At 33.7% G+C, this 21,642-nt stretch overlaps 1 protein-coding gene across 1 annotated transcript in view; it reads left to right on the forward strand.

Moving 5' to 3' along the window:
* The first annotated feature begins 7,629 nt into the window (after positions 1-7,629).
* LOC129938963 (uncharacterized protein DDB_G0271670) overlaps positions 7,630-21,642 on the forward strand; it is a 132,116-nt gene continuing 118,103 nt past the window's right edge. Inside the window, exon 1 of the mRNA XM_056046807.1 lies at positions 7,630-9,707. Coding sequence (XP_055902782.1) covers positions 8,191-9,707 — 1,517 coding nt within the window. The 5' untranslated portion in view covers positions 7,630-8,190. The remainder of the gene's footprint in view (positions 9,708-21,642) is intronic.

Consider the following 21,642-nt stretch of genomic DNA (forward strand, 5'->3'; position numbering starts at 1 on the left):
TGACTACTAAGACTGCATCTCAGCAATTGACGAAAAAATATTTCAAAATTCTATGAACCGTGTCAAAGAGCCCATGTCAAGAACGATATACAGCAAACATAATCATTGTTTGGCGGAAGCTAATTATTTTCGAAAAGAATTCACGTTAACGAGATGAGTTTAATACTTAAGATCCGAACTGAAATGGCTTAAGATATAATCGGCAGACCGCTTTAAAGCCATGCTCGTAAATCTTTTAAAAATAAAGATAATAATAAGAACTTATATCGAAAGATAGTTTCGAATCTAAGAAGAAAATATTCATCGATACCAAAAGCATGCATTTTCGATAAGACAGCTTGGTGCCAAACTTAAATTAAATGCTTCTGAAATATCTAGGGTTCCAAATCGAGCACAATTGTCTTAGACTCTCCAAAACGATGTAAAGATTTCTTTCATTGTTTGGTAAGGTAAATTTCCAAATCACCGTTGGAGCTATTCGCTACAAAAGCTTTCTTAAGCAGCGATTCAATGACCTAGAAAATAAGGGAAGTGCTGAAAGGAGAGGCTGGACAAATGCTGCTTTCCATCCTATCGGTTAGCGGCGCGGCGTTGAAAAACATCTCTTCAGAACAATGGGAGACATATTATCCGGGCCAGTGGATTTGTGTATGTCAAAGTGTTTAAGTATTTCTGCAACAACACTTGTGCGAAAGTGGATTTGTTTGATAAAATCGTACGCTCTAAAGTACAAAAGGCATCAAGACTAATGTAGCGTTAAATTAACAGCAAACTGTGCTGCAAGCAAATTGACTTTATCAATCGAGCTTACATTGTGAACGACCGTTGGAACCGAGGATGACGTTGTGTTACGCACGTTTTTTACAAAACACCAGAAATGTTTAAAGACCGTTTCAAATTCTTTAACCTTATTTTTCTCATAACTATATAACAACTGAAACTTACATCTCTAACTTCATGTCAAGTTATTTCCATAATAATATATGGATGCATACTTTTCTTATTATTAGCCCTTTCGTGATAATTAACCTTGAATGATTAAATTTGTGTGCCTTATGTCAAAATTTGAATATCATCACATCAACTTATCGATTAAAATAAAATTGAATATTGAATAGCCCTCAAGATTGATTTTGCATACCAATCTTTACGAAGGTCAAATCTAATTCAAACATCAACAAGATCAATAAAAAAACCACCTCTTGAAATTATCGTCATTTTATTCATAAACAGAAGAAAACCTTGAATTCTTTATTATTTATCTTAAAATTTGCATAAAATGAATACTCATCACTTACACCGCACATCGCCTACCTATCCAATCCATAGCTCATATAACCCGTATTAAGAGTTCTTCACAGTACCTACATACCAAACCAATCTACACTATGCTTGAAATATTTCGTAACGCCAATTAAATTGTTTCGAGTTCGAGGTAGGTAGGTAAACCTTTTCCTATACTCTAGGTAGGTATTTCCTGTAAGAATCCTCCTTTCAATTTTCCCCGCTATTAAAATACTTCATGTAAGTAAGTATTTAGTTTTTACCTTCCTCGTTCTGCAAAAATAAAAACAAAAAATACCTGCAGAACGAAAAAAAAAAACAGTTTAAAGAAAACAAGATTAATAAATCAGCAGTTCACCACTTTAGTGCCATAACATAACAAACTGAAAGCGCGGTATCTTCGTTTTTATTTTCTTTAAATAATAAAACTACAGTGCATTTTTCCAGTTGGATTCACACGAGAAGCGCAAATGAGCTCGAATTCCCCCAGAAATATAATAAGAAGAAAACAACCTAGTAGCCATTCCGATCCATAAAGCCCCAATCGTCCAACATCATACTCGTACACAGAGTTCGGGCTTAAAAGAAGATCATAAATCTCAAGATTCTCTTTCTCTCTCCTGTTTACTATACTTCACCAACTCAAGCTCAAAAAAAATTCCTAAATGGATGTTATGTAAGAGATACTTTGCAAACACATATGCCGACCGGGCTATAGGCCAAACCGGACGACCGCACGATGCGACTGAGACGTAGCGTCGTCGATGAAGACCGACCAACTTGAAGCGCGATGTGACTACGGGATGGACCGTTCTGACTTGTTCCGCCAATAATGTGTTCTAATCAGCTTATAACGGTGGTTCTAGTAGGTGTTAGCAGCTCTTAATGGCCGTCAAAGCAACACAAACTTCCATCTTTATTTACATTTTTGTTTCTTTTCGTTCTTTTAAGCCATCAGCAGCTTCAAGTTGCTGAAGTTGTCGTTTATTGACGACGACGATATTAAAGTTTGATTCTTAGCCACAGCACCGCAAAGAACAGCACAGCACAGGTGTACTCGTCCTTTGAGCTACTGATTTAATTAAATGTTCTAGCGGTAAGTTTAAACGTCAATTTTTCTGCTTTTTTCATTTCTTCATTGAAGCTTCTGATGGATGTGGATCTATAAAGAAGCTGAAGGCAAAAACACGCAACTCATATTGTAAAAGCATTTTTATTTCTATCCTTCTGTCTCTCTCTCAATCTCCGTTAGAAGATGACTTGAAATAGAATTTCCAAAACGAAATCTAAGCGTTTGACTTCGAAGGAAGAAGAAGACGACCGAAAGACTTCTCAAAGATACCGCCACACCAAACCGCACCACTTAACAGGTGCGTCGTTGTCGTTGAGTGAGACACGGACAAAGTCAATCCACTCACCTTAACTCACCTGTTCATTGATGAAAATCGTGATCATGTGGCGCTCAAAAGAGAGTACGACAAATTCATTGAGAGATCTCTGGAGAAAGATACTCACCTTAGACAGCACTTTATGGACCGGGGAGAAAAGAAATGAGAAGAAGAAAAAGAGAGATTTTGAGTGAATTGCATATTTTATGAAATACTCTCGTTTGGTAAGATCGATGGATTTGAGTAAAAAGAAGGTGAAACAGTTGAGGCTTTAAAAAGTGAACAAGTAGCATAGAAGTTATGTTTTAGTTGATGGAAAAATGGAAATTTAGAATTTTAAAATAAACAACTGCTAACTTTGATATGGTTTGAATTGCCATTGGGCTTCTAAGGACATCAACTACTCTATCAAAAGTAGTTTATATTTTCTATTTATAATTCACTTACTGAGGGAAAGTTAATAGTTTTAACACTTTCCTATGGCTTTAAGCCATCAGTCTTTTTCATTTCCGAATAAAGATCTCATCATAGTTACATGCCATGTATTCAAAGATGTTTCAGTACTTGACTTGTTAAGATCGTCTCAATTCGATTTAAGCTTTGAGTTTAAAATCATTGCAATGTGTTTGGCATTATTAAAGTAAGGTACTTCTGCACTGTTAATAAAAATTGGAGCATAATTTTTGTTTTTGTTTGTAAAATGCAAATGCGTCAATTTTGTTTTATTTTTGGATAGGCCGTTTTTACCTCTAAAAACACTTACTTCATCGACTTTACATTGAAATTTTTGAGTAGTTTCTGCAACAGGTCAACTTGGCCATAATATTGCAGTATCATTATAAAAGGAGGCCATCAAAGCGTTGGTATGCACTAGAATAAAAAACATAATGTGGATGAATGGCAACAATCACCAGATTCTATCAGAAACGAAATATTTCAAAAATTAATTGTCGCCCAAAGCTAGCAATTTGAAGTCTTGTAGCTTAATTTTATCCCTCACCCTCCTGTTTTACCATCGATCTGCAAGATTGTATTATGTTTTATGTCTTATGTTATATTCCATTTTGTTGACAACTTATTCAATGTTGTTAGTTATAAATAAATTATTAAGTTTATTTATCTTGGTGTATGTATGTGTTTTGTTTCATTATTGAATGTCGAATCAGGCAGGCAGCAAGATTTCCAGATCTCTATTCTTTAGTACATAAATACTGTTTAACAATTTTAATTAAGAAATAAAGAATTGATTAATAGTAACAATAAATAAAGATGCAAGGTTGGCCCTTAGGACACTTCCTTGTGGTACCCCATCTTCAATTTTCTTATTGTTTAAGATTAATTTGGGTTGTTCTTTATCGTAAAGAGTCAGTTTCTGTTGCAAGCTTGGTCAACAGACAACCCAACCAAAGTGCATATGTTACAAAAAATGTAGCTTCACACTTTGAACTTTGGCACAAGGTTGTTGGACATCCAAGTATTGAAACCACATAAGCTATGATTCCAAAAGTGGTGCAGAATATTGATAGCGATAGTACATAAATCGATTGCTACAAATGTATCAAAGGTAAAATGGCGCGCCTGTTGTTTAACTCAATTGGTACTAGAGCAGAATCAATATTAGAATTAGTACACACAGATTTTTGTGTTCAAAGTTTTGCGTTTTTTATTAAAAGCAAGAATTAGGTAGAGGAAAAGTTCCTTGAGTTCAAAAATCAGACTGGTAACAAAATAAAGGCCATTAGAAGCGACAATGGAAAGGAATATTGCAATTTTAAGATGAAGAAGATTCTAGCAGATGCAGGCATTAAACATAAAACAACGGTTCCATATTCTCCACAACAAAACGGTTTGGCAGAAAGAATGAATAGAACCATAATCGAAAAAGCGCGTTGTCTTCTCATCGAGTTTGGTTTACACAGACGTTTTTGGGCTGAAGCTGCAAATACGGCAGTTTATTTAACTAACAGAACACCTTGCAAAGGTACAAAAGAAAAAACACCTGAAGAAATCTGGAGTGGAAGAATAGTGGATCTGTAGCATCTTAAAGTTTTCGGTTGTCAAGCAGTTATTCACATTCCAAAAAAAAAGCGGAGGAAACTCAATGCCAAAGGAAAAGAAGTAATAATACTGCACACACTCAAAATCATATCGCTTCTATGACGTTAAGAAAAAAGAAGTCATTATAAGTCGAGACGGAGTTTTCCATGAGCAAATTTTTCCAAAAGATGGTGAGACAAACGATACATCTTATTGTGATATTTTTACAGGATATGATTCAGTGGGGAATGAAGATGAAATTCCATCAGTGAATTCAAGCAATAAAATACCAATCGAAATAAGTGACGAAACGGCAAGTGAAAACAGTTTTTTGGATACCCAAGATGATTTCATTGTTGAAGAATCTTCAGAAGGAATCATATCTGAGAGAGGAATAAGAGTAAGAAATCTACCTAAAAGATACGGTTATCTATCGTACGTGGCCTGCAACAATGATGAAGATCCAAAGACAGTCGATGTGGCAATGTAGAGCGAACATATCTATGTCTGATTGGAAAGACGCAATGATCGATGAATATACAGCTCTTTTGAAAAATGGCACTTGGGAAATAGTTTCTTTACCAAAAGGAAAGAAAGGCAAAAATTCTAAATGGACATTTAAGACGAAAAAAGATGCAAGTAGTAATGTCGAAAAATATTAAGCTAGATTGGTCGTAAAGGGGTATTCGCAACGTCAAGGGATCGATTATCAAGAAATATTTTCTCCCGTCGTAAGGGTACTTTTAAGTTTGGCTGTACGATTTAGATATCGATCAAATAGTTGTTGATTGCTTTCCTGCAAAGTGAACTTAACGAAGAAATTTGTGCTTGGTATGCAAATAACTCGCAATCGAGGAATGGGAAAGTTATGGATAGACCAACGGACATATTTAAAGAATATTTTCAAGCGATTCAACATGGAGGATTGTAATCCGCTATCCACATCCTTAAATATTAACCCAAAAAAAAAAACCGTTCCATATTAAGAAGCTATTAGAAGCATTTTATATGCAGCACGAGTAAATCACCCAGATTTATCCTTTTCAGTGGGGGCTTTATCAAGATTTAATAATAATCCTTCAAAATCTCATTGGAAAGCGGTTAAACGACTTTTCCGTTATATAAAAGGAACAATAAATTATAAGCTAGAATACACTCGAGACATTGAAGAATGTTTAGAAGGATTTTCGGATGCTGACTGGGTTAGTGACTCATATGACAGAAAATCAACTACAGGTTATCTCTTTAAATACCAAGACCTTTTTCGTGGAATGCAAAGAAACAACCTACTGTCGCTCTCTAACTAATCAACTGGAACTAATTAATTGGAATCAAGAACTTATATTGCAATGCGATAACAAGAGTGTAATAAACATATTTAAAAACAACGTTTACCACGGACGTTCTAAGAACATCGATATAAGCCATCATTTCATTCGAATTCTTATAGAAGATAATAAATTAAAAGTAGAACATTTGAAAACTGAAGAGATGCCTGCAGATGTTCTAACCAAAGGACTCCCTGCTACAAAACATAACAACTGTTGTACTCTCATTGGTATAAAAGTATACAAATCTAGTGGGGGTGTTGAAAGTTGAGATTTGATACTTTGTTTTTAAATACTTAGTTTATTTTATCGTTATAAAATTGTACTAATTTTTATATGTTTGATGTATTAAAACATCAGTTTCTAACATACCATTTGAGTATGTAGTATGAACTCAAGTTTCAAGTGCCAAACCTTTACAATGGCTTGAACAACATCTAAGGAATATAGACGAGCACACTTGTTTTCCTTCAAGCACCTGTTCCATAATATTCGTAATTCGATGTACTTGGTTTACGTGGAATGTTTATTAAATCCCAACTAATAGCTTAGCATAAGCCTTCTGTCTTTTATTATTTTGCTGAGCCTTTTAAGTTATGTAGTTTTTGAAAACGTTTGCTCGTAATTGGTTTAAGGTTAAGCTATATTAGAACGCAAGATGTTACTTCTTTTATTGGATCACTTTGCTTATGCAATGTTGCGGTACATGTCTTAAACATTTTATCCTTTGTGTAGTCTTAAAACAATCCTAATTTTGAAAAACAAAAAGATTAATTCGGAATAACTTGCTATTTGGATAAATTTCATCTTTTGACATGTGACAAGTTAAATCTACGCCATAACCTCAAATTAAACAACACATTGAAATTGTCTACGTGTTCGTAAAAAAAAGGCACTTATGGCACTTTGCGGTAAGAGTGAAATCAATATCCAAAATTGAGCTCCGAAAAAATGTTTGTCAATCAAAAATAACTGATAATATGGCTGTTGTAGCCAATGGTTTTAAAGAGGACACACTATTTAAGATATCTCGTTAATTTTTAGAATAAAGGCTTAAAGGCTTTTAAATTTCAATTAACGCAAGGATTCAAGCCAACCAATAAATAGCACGTCTTTATCTTATCTACGCTGATTAGGTCATTAAAATGCATCCGTTTTATCATTTAAATATTTTTTCGTCATTTTCATTGATGTGGCCTATTTTCACCCATGAGGCAATGTTTTTTTATTCTCTCATTGAATTTTCTGTGACAGGAAAAATAATTGACAAATATTATTTCCATGCCTCATATTATCTTAGATATAAAAAGTTTCCTTAAAACTCAAGTCACATTTCTTATCAGTTAAAAACGAAAAATAACTCCTCGTCTCTGAGTATTGTCCCGAAATCGACCACCAAAATTGAGTGGAAATTCCATGAATGAGTGTAAGTACTCAAGTCAGGTGCTTCCTATTCAAAATATTAAAAAATTAAATAAAAGCCACAATAAGCTAAGGTAATGCGAGAGTAAAAATCCACCACCATTATCATCATAAGCTAAACCTAACCACCACCTGACTTGACTCGCTCCGACTCTACTCTACGACTCTGCCGCCAGAGCAAAAGATACTTTCAACAATTTTTTACTCACAGTTTTAACTCTTTTTATTTATTTTTGTTTATTTCTTCATCACTATCTTCGCTGCGCGGCGGTTGTTTGTGGTGCAACTTTATAGAGGTAAAGCAGATGATATTCATTCCTCGGATCGGTTAGTATGAATCAGTTAGTCGCACCGAACAGACTAAAAGATACAAACCTATCTAAAATTTACTGGGTTTTTCTCGAGAGCAAAAAAAAAGTTTGAACACAATTTTTTCTTCCGTTTGATTGCGGGAATTCGTGTATTTTCGGTTTTCTATTCGGTGATTTTTTATAAGATACAAAATTATCTGAAGTGAAAAAGATACAGTATCTAAGTGTGAAGGGTGGTATCTTGTTGTGCGTTTTGAAAATGCTTTCCATGGATTTCAAATGAAAACCTTTTGTTAAAAAAATATATAAATCAAGTGAAATAAATTAAAATTCCCCTGAAATTTTCTCAAGCCCCGTGAATCTAGAAACCACAAAAAAACACAAACACTTTTCTACATTTGTTTAGAAAAAAAAAAAAAAATGGATTCAAAACATACAGAGCACCATTCGAAGCCAATTCTCAGCCCAACTCGATCCCTCGACGAAGGTTTCGAAAGCGATCCGGATCGCATATCCACAGACTCTGAACAGATTCTACCACCCCATCATAACCAGAAGCAGCATCAACAGCAAAAGCAACAACTTCAACACCAACATCAACAACAACAGCATCACTTATCATCCCCTTCGTCTTCGCCCAAAAATGACAACCGCATCGGATCAATGTCCTTGGCCCAACTGTCATCCGCCTCGAACGCTTTATCATATGAACCATCAAATCGAGTTGACAAACTTCAACATCACCATCAACATTCTTCAACTTCAGCTTCAGCAGCAAACAATCTTCTGCATCATCATCTTCATCATAATCATCATGATGTCCCACAACTGCGTGCTCAGATTTCACGCCGCAACCGCCAAGGTGATATAATGGAATCGGAGAAATACTTCAAAGACAACATCAGGCCAACTTCATTGACGTCGTTGGACAGCAAATTGGCGGCATTACAACGCGCCACCAGCAACAGTAACAGCAACAGCAGCAGCAATTTCAATCCCAGCCCAATGACAGCAGCCTCTCCCTTGGCTGCATCAGGATCAGCATCATCATCATCGTCGTCGTCATCGCCACCCACCATCTCCTCTGCCAATGCCACTCCTGGCAATCGACTCCAGTACCAATATCAGAAGAATCGCCAAGGAACGCACAGCACGAATAATCGATTTAACGCCAGTAACGTCGGCTATCGACGTTCGCGGACACGCGCCCTAGCACCGGCCATCATTAAGACATCTTCATTTCCATCATCAGCGCCAACTCCATCATTATCGTCGGCATCTGCGGCTTCGGCTGCGACTGCCAATGGAGCTGGGGGTGCGGCGTCGTCATCGGCATCGCTATCGTCATTGTCGGCGGTTGGTAATATTGCCCCCTCAGGCGGTAATGGCCCAACAAGTCTGCCTACGTCGATTAACGCGGTTACTCCTGCAAGCGCCAGCGCTGTGGGTGGTGGCGTTCCACCAATGATGATGATTCCGGTCGGTTCGAGTTCTCGATCGCATTCCATGGACGCAATTAGGCAACGCGAAGGCTTGTTGCTAAAGCACGAGCCAGTTGTGGCGCTCTACAAAGGCACCACTGACCGGCTCTTGAGCTACAATAAATTCACAAAATTCACCCCCGCCCTCGGAGGAAGCCAAAGTCAAAACATGCCATTATCCCAAACAATCTTGCTACAACCCTTGTCCAGTTCCTCCCTCCTCGCACCATCCTCCTCCTCCTCATCCACCTCATCGTCCACTTCGAATCTCATCGAGCTTCGATCGAATCACTTGATGGCATCCACAAACAGCCTATACACATTCTATCCGGCTGAAGGGAATCTACAGGTTTGGAAGTCTGAATACGGAGACCTCACATACAAATCCAGTCGCAATCAGCAGTCACACAAAGCTCCGGTCTGTTGGACACAATCTATACCAAGGCAGGCAAGACGGTAAGTTACTCTTTGAGTTTCTAATATATTAGTTATCAAGTGGAAGGTATACGGCATACCTATAGTATGTTTAGGTATAATGCGGCTCACCCCGGCCCACCGGTCAGCGGTGATGGAATTCGTCAGGTGTGGAAAATTGGTCAGTCTTCAGGTTTGGCTACTTTAGCACTCTTCAAAATCCCACACAGTAGCATAACATAGGGCTTGATGATTAATTAGCAGCTGGCTTAAGGTATCGCTGTATACTAGAAAAGTAAGGTTTTCAATATGAACTCGCGACAGTGGCGATTCCTGGTCATAATTTTAGGGTTAGCTACTGGTCTTCTAGAAAATCAAAATACTTTTTCAAGAATAATAATTCATTTTATTCAAAACGATAGTTCAATAAATACTTAAATAAATAAAAAAATAATAAAGTGCAACACAAACAAAAGATAATAACACAAAAATAAACTCCGTACGAAATATAAAGTCTTAAATTAAAACAAAAAAAAAATTTGCTCAGCGGTAAATAAAATCAATTCTCCTCTCAACTTTTATAAAATTGTCTATGGCTTTATCATAAAAATTAACGTTTTCTTTGAGTTCTCTTAAAATGTCTTTCTTAATAGAGATAAGTGCTAAATTTACTAAACGGTCTTGCCCTTGCGTATTTCGAAGATACGTTTTTATTCTTTTCAAAGCTGAAAAGGAACGCTCCACAGAAGCCGTTGAAGCTGGTATGGTGGAGATCAGTTTTGAAAGCTTGTAAACTTGCTCAAAACTGTGAGCTACATTTCTTCTATCCAGAGCAAGACATCTAGTGGGGTTATCATCTTTGAAGATCCAGCTTAGGTGGTCATTGGCTGTACACATTGAATATTTTCATAAAACACAGTTAATTCGTTTTTTAATACCATGAACTCAAATATATCTGGATAGTTTTCTATTAAATTGCGTATTAATGGTTCCGGAAAATTAGTTTTGTTGGAATAATTACTTAATTTATTTCCATTAAGTAAATCAAAATACTTCAGATTTTCCAATGATGAAAATCTTTCTAATATTTACATAAGTAAGTTATCTATTATTTCAAAAAACAATTTTGTATATTTTATTTTACTCGAGAGCATGTTATCATTTCTTGATTTTCTTTTTTCATCTTCTAATTAGACAGTGAGCAAAAATTGCCAAATATTTCCTTATTTTTCTATAGCAAGAAATTAAGTTAAGAAAAAAATTAAGGTTAAATTTAGTAAAAATTGGTTATTCGATTTTTGGCATTTGTATGGAACTACTGTTATTTTTACTCTTAGAAAAAAAAAAATAAAAAAAAGGCCTAAAGCGAATCTGCTTAAAACCTTAATTTTCCTTTTTGAACTCAATCGACAGAATAGTTTGAAATGTAGAGATGAGGGCAGACAGACAGATGGATGCAAGTGGGGGACCCACCCACTACCATTCTAATGCCTTGTTTGATTAAAATTTCGAGTTCGAATTTTTTTACGGAACCAATACTCGCCATATATGTACATAGTTCTTATATGTCGCAAGTAAAAATGTATGTATTGTTGATACTTTATTACACTTTAAACTGATTTTTATTCATTTGTTTCCAAATTTTGACTTAATAGTTTCACTTGAGCCCGCTTATAATTCTTAGTTGTAAGTAGGTACTATACTGTTATTTAAAAAAATGTCTTCCATTAAAAATTAAATGCTTGTTTTGATTTGAGCTGTTTTAAACAAATCAAGTAGCCTACCCTCTAGCATGTATGAATTGGTATTGAATTATGTTAATAATAATTGCAATAAGAAATATAAACATAAAAATCATAACGATCGTAACACATCCAATATTCAACTAATAAAACACTATTTCAAGACGCTTTCATACAAAAACTATATCTTATTTAACATTTGAAAAATCAGCCTACTAAACTTAAACACCACCTGTGTTCCATTTTCTCCTTCCCCCCCCCCCCCCCCCCCACGCATCGACAACAAAAATCAGTATTATCTCTAAAAAGAGCGCTAAACAACGAACATATTCCTGTCGTAGTATTGGGTCAAGTTAGCTAGCAAACCTCATTTTCACACAAATGAAAATAGATAACACAATTTTCTCCTTTTGAAAATGATATGATATGAATTTTCGCCGTGTTCGACGATCATGTTCGATTCGTCGTCGGTCTTGTTTTTCCTCACATAGTCCATACGATTTATAAAGAATGGAGACATCAAACTCATGGTTGCGACTCGTGCAACTTTTCTTTTGTGTCAGTTGTGTGCCTTTAATGTGTCGTATACTTCGCCGGGTTATCGCTATTATTTGCGCTCACCCTTCTGTTTATTTTTATAGGGTTTTTTTTCGAATGTGTGCATAAATCTGTGTGTGTGTAATGTATGAAATTTGGTAGCGGAAATTTTTGCGGTGCCCAAAGCCCAATGCTTTAAGATAAATTATTGTATGCGAGTTTTATTTCATGAAATGAAGATTTGTAGAAAAGTTGCATATAATGTAACTACAACTGAATTATTCAACATTATAGTTAGCTGTTGAGTAAATCAATTACCAAATAATATACATATTAGAAAATTATATATATTCTAAAATTCTTGGTTTAGCGCCGCTAAACCAGCTAACTATGAGGAATCGCCCCTGACTCGCGACAGGTGGAATGATGGTTGTTATGATAGACGTTAGGGTGTTGATGTCCGTATCAAGAGGTGGTGATTTCATAAATCCGGTGTGCGTTATGCGTGTGATTTTATGGAATGTCGCTGGACTGTGAGTTTTTCAAATTTGTTGTTGTGTGTTGAGAAAGGGTGAAATGTGATATTATCAATTGCGTAATGACGTTCTAGTTAAATTGAGAAGAGTTTGTTGCAAGAAGTAGGCAATATTTCAGATGGATAGAATTTTTAGATCGAAGTTGGTAATTTGAGTTGGTAAACTGAGAAATTTAAACTCTCTGACATTTTTAGATTTATTAAATTACAACAAATTTTGTGAAGCAATCGGAATTTAATGTGAAATTCTTGTAATTGATTTGGCAAGAAGTTCTTGTTTTTTCGCTATTTCAAAATATAGATATTTTGGAAAACAATAATTTTGGACACAAGCTTAAGATTTTTATGTTTTTTTAGACTTTTGTATCTTGAGTAAAATTTCTATTAGGGTAATTTTTTAAATTATTTAACTTAATACATCCCTTTTTGTTCTTTGATATTATTGATTTTAATAATTTGAAATAATGTAAAGAAATCAATAATTTGATTTAAACTAACCAGATTGAAGCGTCACATTTTTCTAAATTGGTAGCCAAAAGTTACGTGGAAATAAAAGTTAGGTAAACAATCTAAAACCGCATTGTTTATGAAGAAGATAAATTTATATATACAAATAATCTCAAATAAATTAAAGGATAGATATTCTTTGAAGTATTTGCTGATGTTCCACAAGGAAGTGTATTTGGTCCATTATTGTTAATTTCTTACACTAGCAACGAATACTCTGTCTTAATTTTTTATAGTTCTAGTCGATCATGTTGTAAATTTCAATCAAGCACAAAACAATCTTTTTTTACTTAAACTCAAGCTTTGTTTAATATTTAAAAAGGCAAGACTGGGACTTAAGTTCTTCACAAACGAAAAAGTACCTAGATCGATGTTTACAAAAGGAAACAGCGAGTCGTAACGAATTAAGGAGTGAATACTTATACCATTTCAACTGACATAAGTATTTTGAGTTGACAGTTTTAACGAAGACGTTAACATTGGTACCCACTTTCTTTTCTTTAAGACAAAAAAAGCCCAATGATTTCAATGTCTATTAAGTAATTGTGACATTGGTATGTTCAGAGAAAATTATAAACATACGACCTACCTTGAAATTACGTATTATTTCAATAACAATAAATGATTTCACCTAATTTGCACATCTCACTTGCAATTTCTATAAATAAAAAAAAAACTTTCAATTTATCGACAATTTTCTCTTAAGTTTGATTAATTGAATATAAAAACATCCACATACTATTCAAAAATCCAAATATTGCGTTACTCATTTTTAAACTGTCAATTAACTTTCCAAAACTTAGGCCATCCGCCTAAGGCTTGATAATATAAAGCTTAATACCTAAGTGATTAATAAGTATCAAAAAAAGATTGCAGTAGCAGTTTCAAAACTCTTATTTGTCATTTTAACATAAAATAGATAGCTTTGAATATGTATGGATGCTTTACAAAATTAGCATCCCACGCAAAATAACGCTTAATTGCTCATCAGCCGTCTTAATAAATTCATCATCAAACGTCAAAGACAAATCACCAACAACAAAAATAAAAGAAGACAAAATGAATTGGCTAACTTTGTCGAAGTGTCAATCAAAATTGTGTTTCCTAATAGGTTTCAAAAAATGTAAAACAAATTGCGGAAGATCATAGAAATCCGAATTTTAAAAGAGCAAAACAAAACTGTGAAATACATTTATGAATATTATGGTAAGCGAGTGAGCGGTGGAAAAACTACAAATGCGAATGCGACCTTCAAGCTATTAAGATTTTAGACCACTAAGGGGACAGACGACAGATGTTATACATACAAGGTGCATGCCTAATATTGGCATAGTATTTTATTGCCTATACTTGTTTTTTAAAACTTAAATTGATTAAATTCTAATTATGACCAAGTTTGCTTGATGAACATTTTATAATATTATCATTTAAAATATGAAAGGGGATTTAACTATGGAGTCCACCTTGTTTGTTAGAATTATTATCTAAGATTTTTTCACTTCGGTCAATTTCTTGCTGACGTCTGACTCATATTTACTAAACAAGATTTGGTTGAGTAAAGTGCAAATAAGTAAGTGAGTTGACAGTTAGTTGCACACAATTTACACAGGCTTTATTGACTTCATTGTTCAGAATTTGCGTTAGCAACATTTTGGAATTAAGATCATTTCGATATCTGGTGTGGTCAAAATGTATGTGAAATATACCAACGATTCTGTGCTTTAAGCAGATACATAACATTTTTGTAAGCCCGAAACAACGTACTTTTCAGCAGTTTTTTTTTTATTGTTAAACTTAGCATAGGATGTTATTGCAATCGGTCCGAAAATTTTGACATTTCTTGAATATAAATCAAAGCTTTTCAAGAGAACGTTCGTACGGCGGGGGTACCTTATTTAGTCAACCATATCTCAAGGAATGATGCAACTTTCTTGTATGTGTCAAATAATAACCTTTTTGACTTCTGGTAAAATTTAAAAAGAAATCAAATTACCATTTTGATTTATTAAAAAATATAAGAAATACTACACTACATTGTTAAAACTGAATTTGGAACCGAATATATCGAGAATCAGTGAAGCTATTAACTTCGAAATTATTTCATTCCATAGAAAAAACACAACCGAAATAAAAACCTATTAAAAATTGGTAAACATTTTCGACAAAAATATTTTGGGAACAAAAACAGATGTTGAATCACACTTATTTTTGTTGACTTTTAAGTTAATTTTTCAAAAAAAAAGGAAACTCAAATCTTTTGTTTACGAGAAACTAAAACCTACAAAAACAACTAAGAACTCAAAAATACCGATTTTCGACTCAAGTAACTTAAGAAGCAATATTGATTTCAAACTTTTTTTATTAAACAGAAAATGTTGTTTTCAATATTTTGTAAGACTTTTAGGTAGGAGTATAGACAAATGGACACGAATGGAATATTATCACTGTAGATCGCATACCAGCCTCTTTTTCTTTCATATTTTTGAAACAAAAATTGCCGTGTTTTTTAGTATTCCATACATAGTACAGTGAGAAATTGCCAAAAAACTATCCACATTACTTCGGTTTTAAGTTGATACAATTGAATATTTGCCAGAATAATTTATCAAGAAATTCCAAAAAAAAAATGCGAAATTCAGAATTCAGGGGTGAAATCGGGTAAGCTGATTTTTAATAGTTGTCTATTAAAATCAAGAAAATGCGTCTGTGCAATACGATTTCAGAGTTTTAACCAAACAATCTTACATTAAAAAAAACAAGGGGTTTTTTTCGTAGACTACTACATTAACATGTTGTGTTGAAGCGAGCTTGAAGTAATTGAATAGCCTAGCCTAAATAATACTTTTAGTTTATTCTAAACATTCTTAAACGTTATATTTCAAAAATTTAACGTGATGGAAAAATCATGAGCTGAGATTTGAATTTAGTAATAAATTATTTTAATTAAGTATTATTTGGTTTGTGTTAAAAAAAAAGCAAACCTATTTTGCTGACTCATTCTTAGCTGTTAATTTTTGTCTTTCTACTGCAATTTCATTTAGGCGTTCTTTGGCTTCTGAAATTATATTTTGCAGCAGTTCCATTCCTTCGAAACTTTCAGTCATTTACCCTTACTTTAAGTTTGAACCGGAAAATATTCCACCTCAAACATATTTGTTCGCCTGGGAAGCTAAAAGCTAATACCCGTGTTTTTTGTTGGCATTCTATAAATGGTATAATAGAAAATTCCCAAGAAAACCCATCGACAGTAGCCAGCTTTTTGTATTTAAAAATTGGTACAACTGAAAGAAGACCTGTCAGAATAATAAAAAAAAAACACAAATAGAAGAAAGTTTTGTAAAAATCAAGATTTAAAAAAGAAGAAATGGTAAGAAAACATCTGAAAATTGAGATTATATAAAAAAAGTTCATTTAAAAATTGCTTCAAGGAGGGGGTTTGTTCGTAGACTACTACATTAACATGTGGTTTTTGTTATTCGTGTAAAATCCTGCTATACTATTGATAGATATTCCAACAAACACGGGTAATATGTATAATTGCCTTCATAAAAAAGTTTTCGTTTTAAGAAATCTGGATTTGCTCAAACCAATTTTCAACTTCCTTCCTCATTGCTAAAAAATTTTACTATCTCAAATATATACCTTTTTATTGGAGTCAATTCACCAAAGTTATTTCGGGTTGGGGTAAAAATAATGTGTGGCTCATAATACTGTGTTAAGAATGCTGTATCTCAAAATACTGTATTTCAAAATATTTTATATGTACAAAATACTCTATGATCAAAATACTGTAACTCAAAATGTATGTATGTATTTCTTTAAAATTGTATTAGTGCTGTAAAAAAGTATCAACACGATTTTTATTATTCAGCCTTTTTACAATAATTTTAAATACAAAATTTGGAAAAAAGAACACAGCATAATGATTTTCAATATTCAATAATATTAACTATACTGTATTTTACAGAATTTTGACCATACATTTTTTGAGAATACAGCATTGCCACCCGCTCCCAGTTAATTCACTAAAATAATGTGTATTGTTTTGAAAGATACAAAATTCACAAATTATCTTAGCATTGATTAGAAAAACCAGGTTAGTCAAAATATAGATAATTTCTTTTAGTTAATATTTTGACCTTTGTTTTTGCTTAAAAAAAAATTCAAATTTTGTCAAAAACATGTATCTAAGTATGAAGTACTTTGCAACAAATTCGCAACCTTCTTAATTTCCATTTACTATTTTATATAAATGCTTGATTTCACTTACAAAATACCAAAAACTTGTTTTTCTCTTAATAATTTCTTTTTTACTAATTTTAAAAAATATAAATTTGTTTGGAATGATCTTACACATAACAATTTCTAGATGTAAGTATCTTCATTCTAATTTTAGAAAGCATGAGTAAATTTCTTAAAAAAAAGACATAAAATGCAATACCACTTCTTTTTTGTTCAGCTCTTTTACAAGAAAAAAAATTAGTTTCTTTTAAATTGAAATTTAACACTAAAACGACTTAATTATCTTTATCACACTTCTGTGCCACATGTCATCATGGCTGTAGTAAGTAGCTCTGTAACACCTTTTTTATACAACTTCAACTCAAATCCCCCAGTTTGCAAGAACTTCGAAGGCATGTGCCACAACAGAGATAAAATCTAACATCTGCAAAAATTAAGTACACAACTTATAAAAACAATTCACCAAAGGCCATCTCCACCTGGTTTACAATAGATAGAAAAACTGTTTACCTGCCTACTTGAATTTTATTTAATGAAAAAAATGATCTGAAATTATTTTTACGAAATTTTAACCCCCAAAAAAAAAGATACGAGTAGTTTCTTCTCCAAATGACTGCACAAAAAACAACCTTATAATATTCCCACAGCATGGTTCTAAAAATAACATTGAACCTTTGAATAATGAAGGTGACGTGAGATGACTCACTTTACTCACTTTACTCCCTCGTTTCCTTTTTTCAAAAAATGTTAACTAAAGGCATATTACAAATACTAGCAAGTTGTGTTGACAAGGTGAAAAAACAATGCACTTCCTTTGCAGCATAACGAAATTATTCCAGAAAATTCTTTGTTCTTAATAAAACCCAATCAAAAAAAGAGCAAACAACTTATTTAAACCACAAATTTAAAGAGTGTCATGCTTTGTTTTAGCATATGGTGTTGTATCTAGAAATGTCGGTAGTCTAAATCTACATACACTGAAAGAAGGAAGAAAACAAGCAACTTCGTCTAACAAGAAAGTTATGGGAACAAAAGGTTTTCAAATGTGGGCTTCGCAAATTTAAAAAGTTTTTTACGAACCATTTCATTGAATTTGCACTTATCAAAGTTATTTAAGTACTTTTAATATTAATAACCAAAGATATTTACAACCTTTATGAAAACTACAACCACTTCTAGACTAAATACAAAAAAAAAAAAACACCTTTTAAAATGAAATCACAGAAGTTTTGGGTCATCCAATTTTAGCAGCTGAGAACTTTAAAAAAGATTTAACTTAAATGTTAGGTTAGGTTAAGGTGGCTGCCGACGGAAAAGCCAGCACACTTAGACCAATAATTGGTGGTCTTTTCTTCTTTTTCATCAATGCAGATTTCTTAAAAAATTATTTTTAGGAGCTATAAGCGAAAAAGTATATGCCTACTCATGAAGCAGGCAACTATTGACTATAAGTTGACAGATAAGTCGTGATATATTTTGTTCGCTTTCTTTATGGTATTTTAGCATATGTTTATAAGCTAGGGTATACCGATGTTAAATTTTTTGCCCAATAATGGTAAAGTTGTTCCATTTTTAGCAAATTCGTCAGCTTTGTAGTTTTCTAGCATTTCTTTATAACCGACACCCAGATAAGGTAAATGTTGAACTGTTCCTCTATCTCCACAAGAGATGATCGACAGTTTCGGGCTATTAGTAAATTTATTGGAACAAAGTCAATTGTTTTTTCTTTGATGGCCAGAAGTTGTGCCTAGAACACACTACATTGATTGGGAAGACGAAACGAGAGACTAAGTCCGTCAGAGATAATGACTCAACTAACGCCGTCATCGGTGTTTGTTTCCATCTGTATATAAAAGTTAATTGTTTCGCTTGTTAAAAGTCACTTATTTTTGCGGGTAGACCTGGAAGGGATTGTGATTTGAACATTTTTTTTCAATTGTAGATGATGGATTAGGTCGTCGAACTTACTAGGTGAAGATCTGAATGAGTTCAAAATAATGTAGTGGACAATATTGTTATTGATTCATTTTGAGGAGGCTTTAAGCCGAAAGAAGATATATATTATACTTAAAAGTTGTATGAAATTTAGTATTGAAAGAACTTAATTTTGATTTTTATTCCGTCGGAGTAAATTTTTACTTGAAACAAAAAATTATAATAGCTTCAGACGTTACTAAAATATTGACATGGTAATCGAAACAAGAAAACAAATATTTTTCTTAACATAAGACTATGATAATTTTGAATAACATTGACTACTTATTCTGAATTTTAAAATCAATAGATGTTTTTGACTTACCCGGTTTAATAAATGAACATTTTTATACAAACAAGTACATTTTTCAAGACAAGATGTGGGTGTGATTGTAAGTTTGAACTGAAATAAGAAATAAATGACAAATTAAAAGGGTTTTACAAATTTGGACTTAAATACAGTATAGAACAAAAATGAGAACTTAATAATCAATTATTGTGATAATTTTTGTTATATTTTTAAAAGTTTCCACAATTAAAAGTTATATAAACAATTCAGGAATGTCATAAGAAATTTAGCCAAAGAATTGGAACGTTGTCTTTTGGAAGCATAACTTAAAAACTTGTAGACAAATTTGTATAAGGGCTATCAAACTGTTGGACACCTATAATTTTATTCGTTTTTAAAACATCGACACTTTTGTTGCAGTGTAATTTCTCATTTGCCTAAATTTCTCCACTAGCAGCACACCACCTGTTGTATGGATGGAATACCTGTGCATGCATATGTCTCGGCTGTCCGTAATTTTTGGTTCTGGACATTGAACTTGAATTGTGGTTCGGTGCGGTGCGGTAGTGTGACAAAATATCCCTCGAATTTTAAATCTAAATGCGCATACATTTCGTCTTTTGTCACACACCCTCCAAAGGGAACCCGTTTACCGTGAAGCCTTTTATTCCGATATCTTGTCAATGTTAGCGGTGATCTATTAAACCCTTCTACTTTATTTATGCTGTGCGATCAAGTTGCATTGTGGGAAATGAAACAAATTATTTAATTCAACCACAAAAGTCACAGTCATCCTTTGTGTGTGTTGCATTGTGCAGAGTGAATAAATTACGCTAAAATATTACAGTGAAAAAACTTACAAGTACAGAAGAAAGAAAAATAAACAATAATTATTACTCACACGCACTTTCTCTTCTTGCAGTCATGTTCGACTTCGAGTACAGAAGAAGAGGTTAATGAATTTTTTGTTCCCTGCCTCTGCTCTGGAGTATTATGTCCGTCTGTCAGTCTGTCTTTGCTGCATAATTATTTACATTTGTATCTTTATCTTGTACCATCATCGTCTTCATCATCATCATCAGCAACATCTTATCCATCATGGGATCTTCAAGATACAAAACGAAAAAAAGAAGAAATGGAACTGCCATCAGAAACCATGGTAATCACAGATCAATACACTCGACGAACTTAAAGTATGCAAATGCAAACCTATCTTAGCTATTGCTCGTAGTCACAGCTATGGAAAGAAGTAAAAGTGAAAAAGTATCTTATGGATGCAAATGCAAACGAATCAATGAACGGAGGAAAAAGGTCGCGTGTACCTTTGACAAATGCGTAATATAGTAGAAGAAAGATAATACCCCGTTACACAATTATGTGTAAGTTTATCGATAGAGTATCTCCTCAGCTCAAAGCTATTGACACCTTTTTTTGCTGTTTTTGTTGTTGTTGTAAGTGCAAAACAAAAAAACATAAGATATGTATTTCTGCAACCCGTGTCGTCGCACCTTTCGCATTCGGATCGGAACCTGTGTAGCGAGCGTCATTTTTGCTTCAGAAAAAAAATCATTAATCATGGATAGTGAACATCAAGTCAGTTTACCAACGAACGTACAGTGATTTTTCTCAAGTCAAGGAGGGACAGCAGCTAGGTCTTAAACAATAAGCAGTCATTAAGATAGATAAATGATATTGCACTCAGAAAAAACAAACGGGCAGAAACAGTTCGGCCTATAGACCCAAAAAGTCTGATAGTTGCCAAGCCGCCCGCCATATTGGGGTTATATAAAGGACGTTTATTGAGGATAAATTCGAAATGAAAAGAAACAATTTTTATTTTAAATTTTAATCTTACATCTTGGGTCCGTAACGCGCAACTACACGGTTATCAAACGATATTCAATAAATCGCCTAGACTGTCCTTCGCCATGTACTTCCCGATCGTCCAGCTCTTCTTCCTTCTTGTGTGAGTGGATTTCACTGCCTTGCTTGGCCTGCAATGCAGTCGTTACCATTTCGATGCGTTTGTCCAATCCATTGCATGTCCTTCTTTGAATGACCTCATTTGATATACGGTTTGGCCAGAAATTCCTTAGGATGTTACGAAGACATCTATTCGCGAAGGCTTGCAGCTTTCTTGTAATAGCTGAA

This window comes from Eupeodes corollae, chromosome 1 (genome assembly GCF_945859685.1).
Source record: "Eupeodes corollae chromosome 1, idEupCoro1.1, whole genome shotgun sequence".
In the NCBI taxonomy this organism is placed as follows: domain Eukaryota; kingdom Metazoa; phylum Arthropoda; class Insecta; order Diptera; family Syrphidae; genus Eupeodes; species Eupeodes corollae.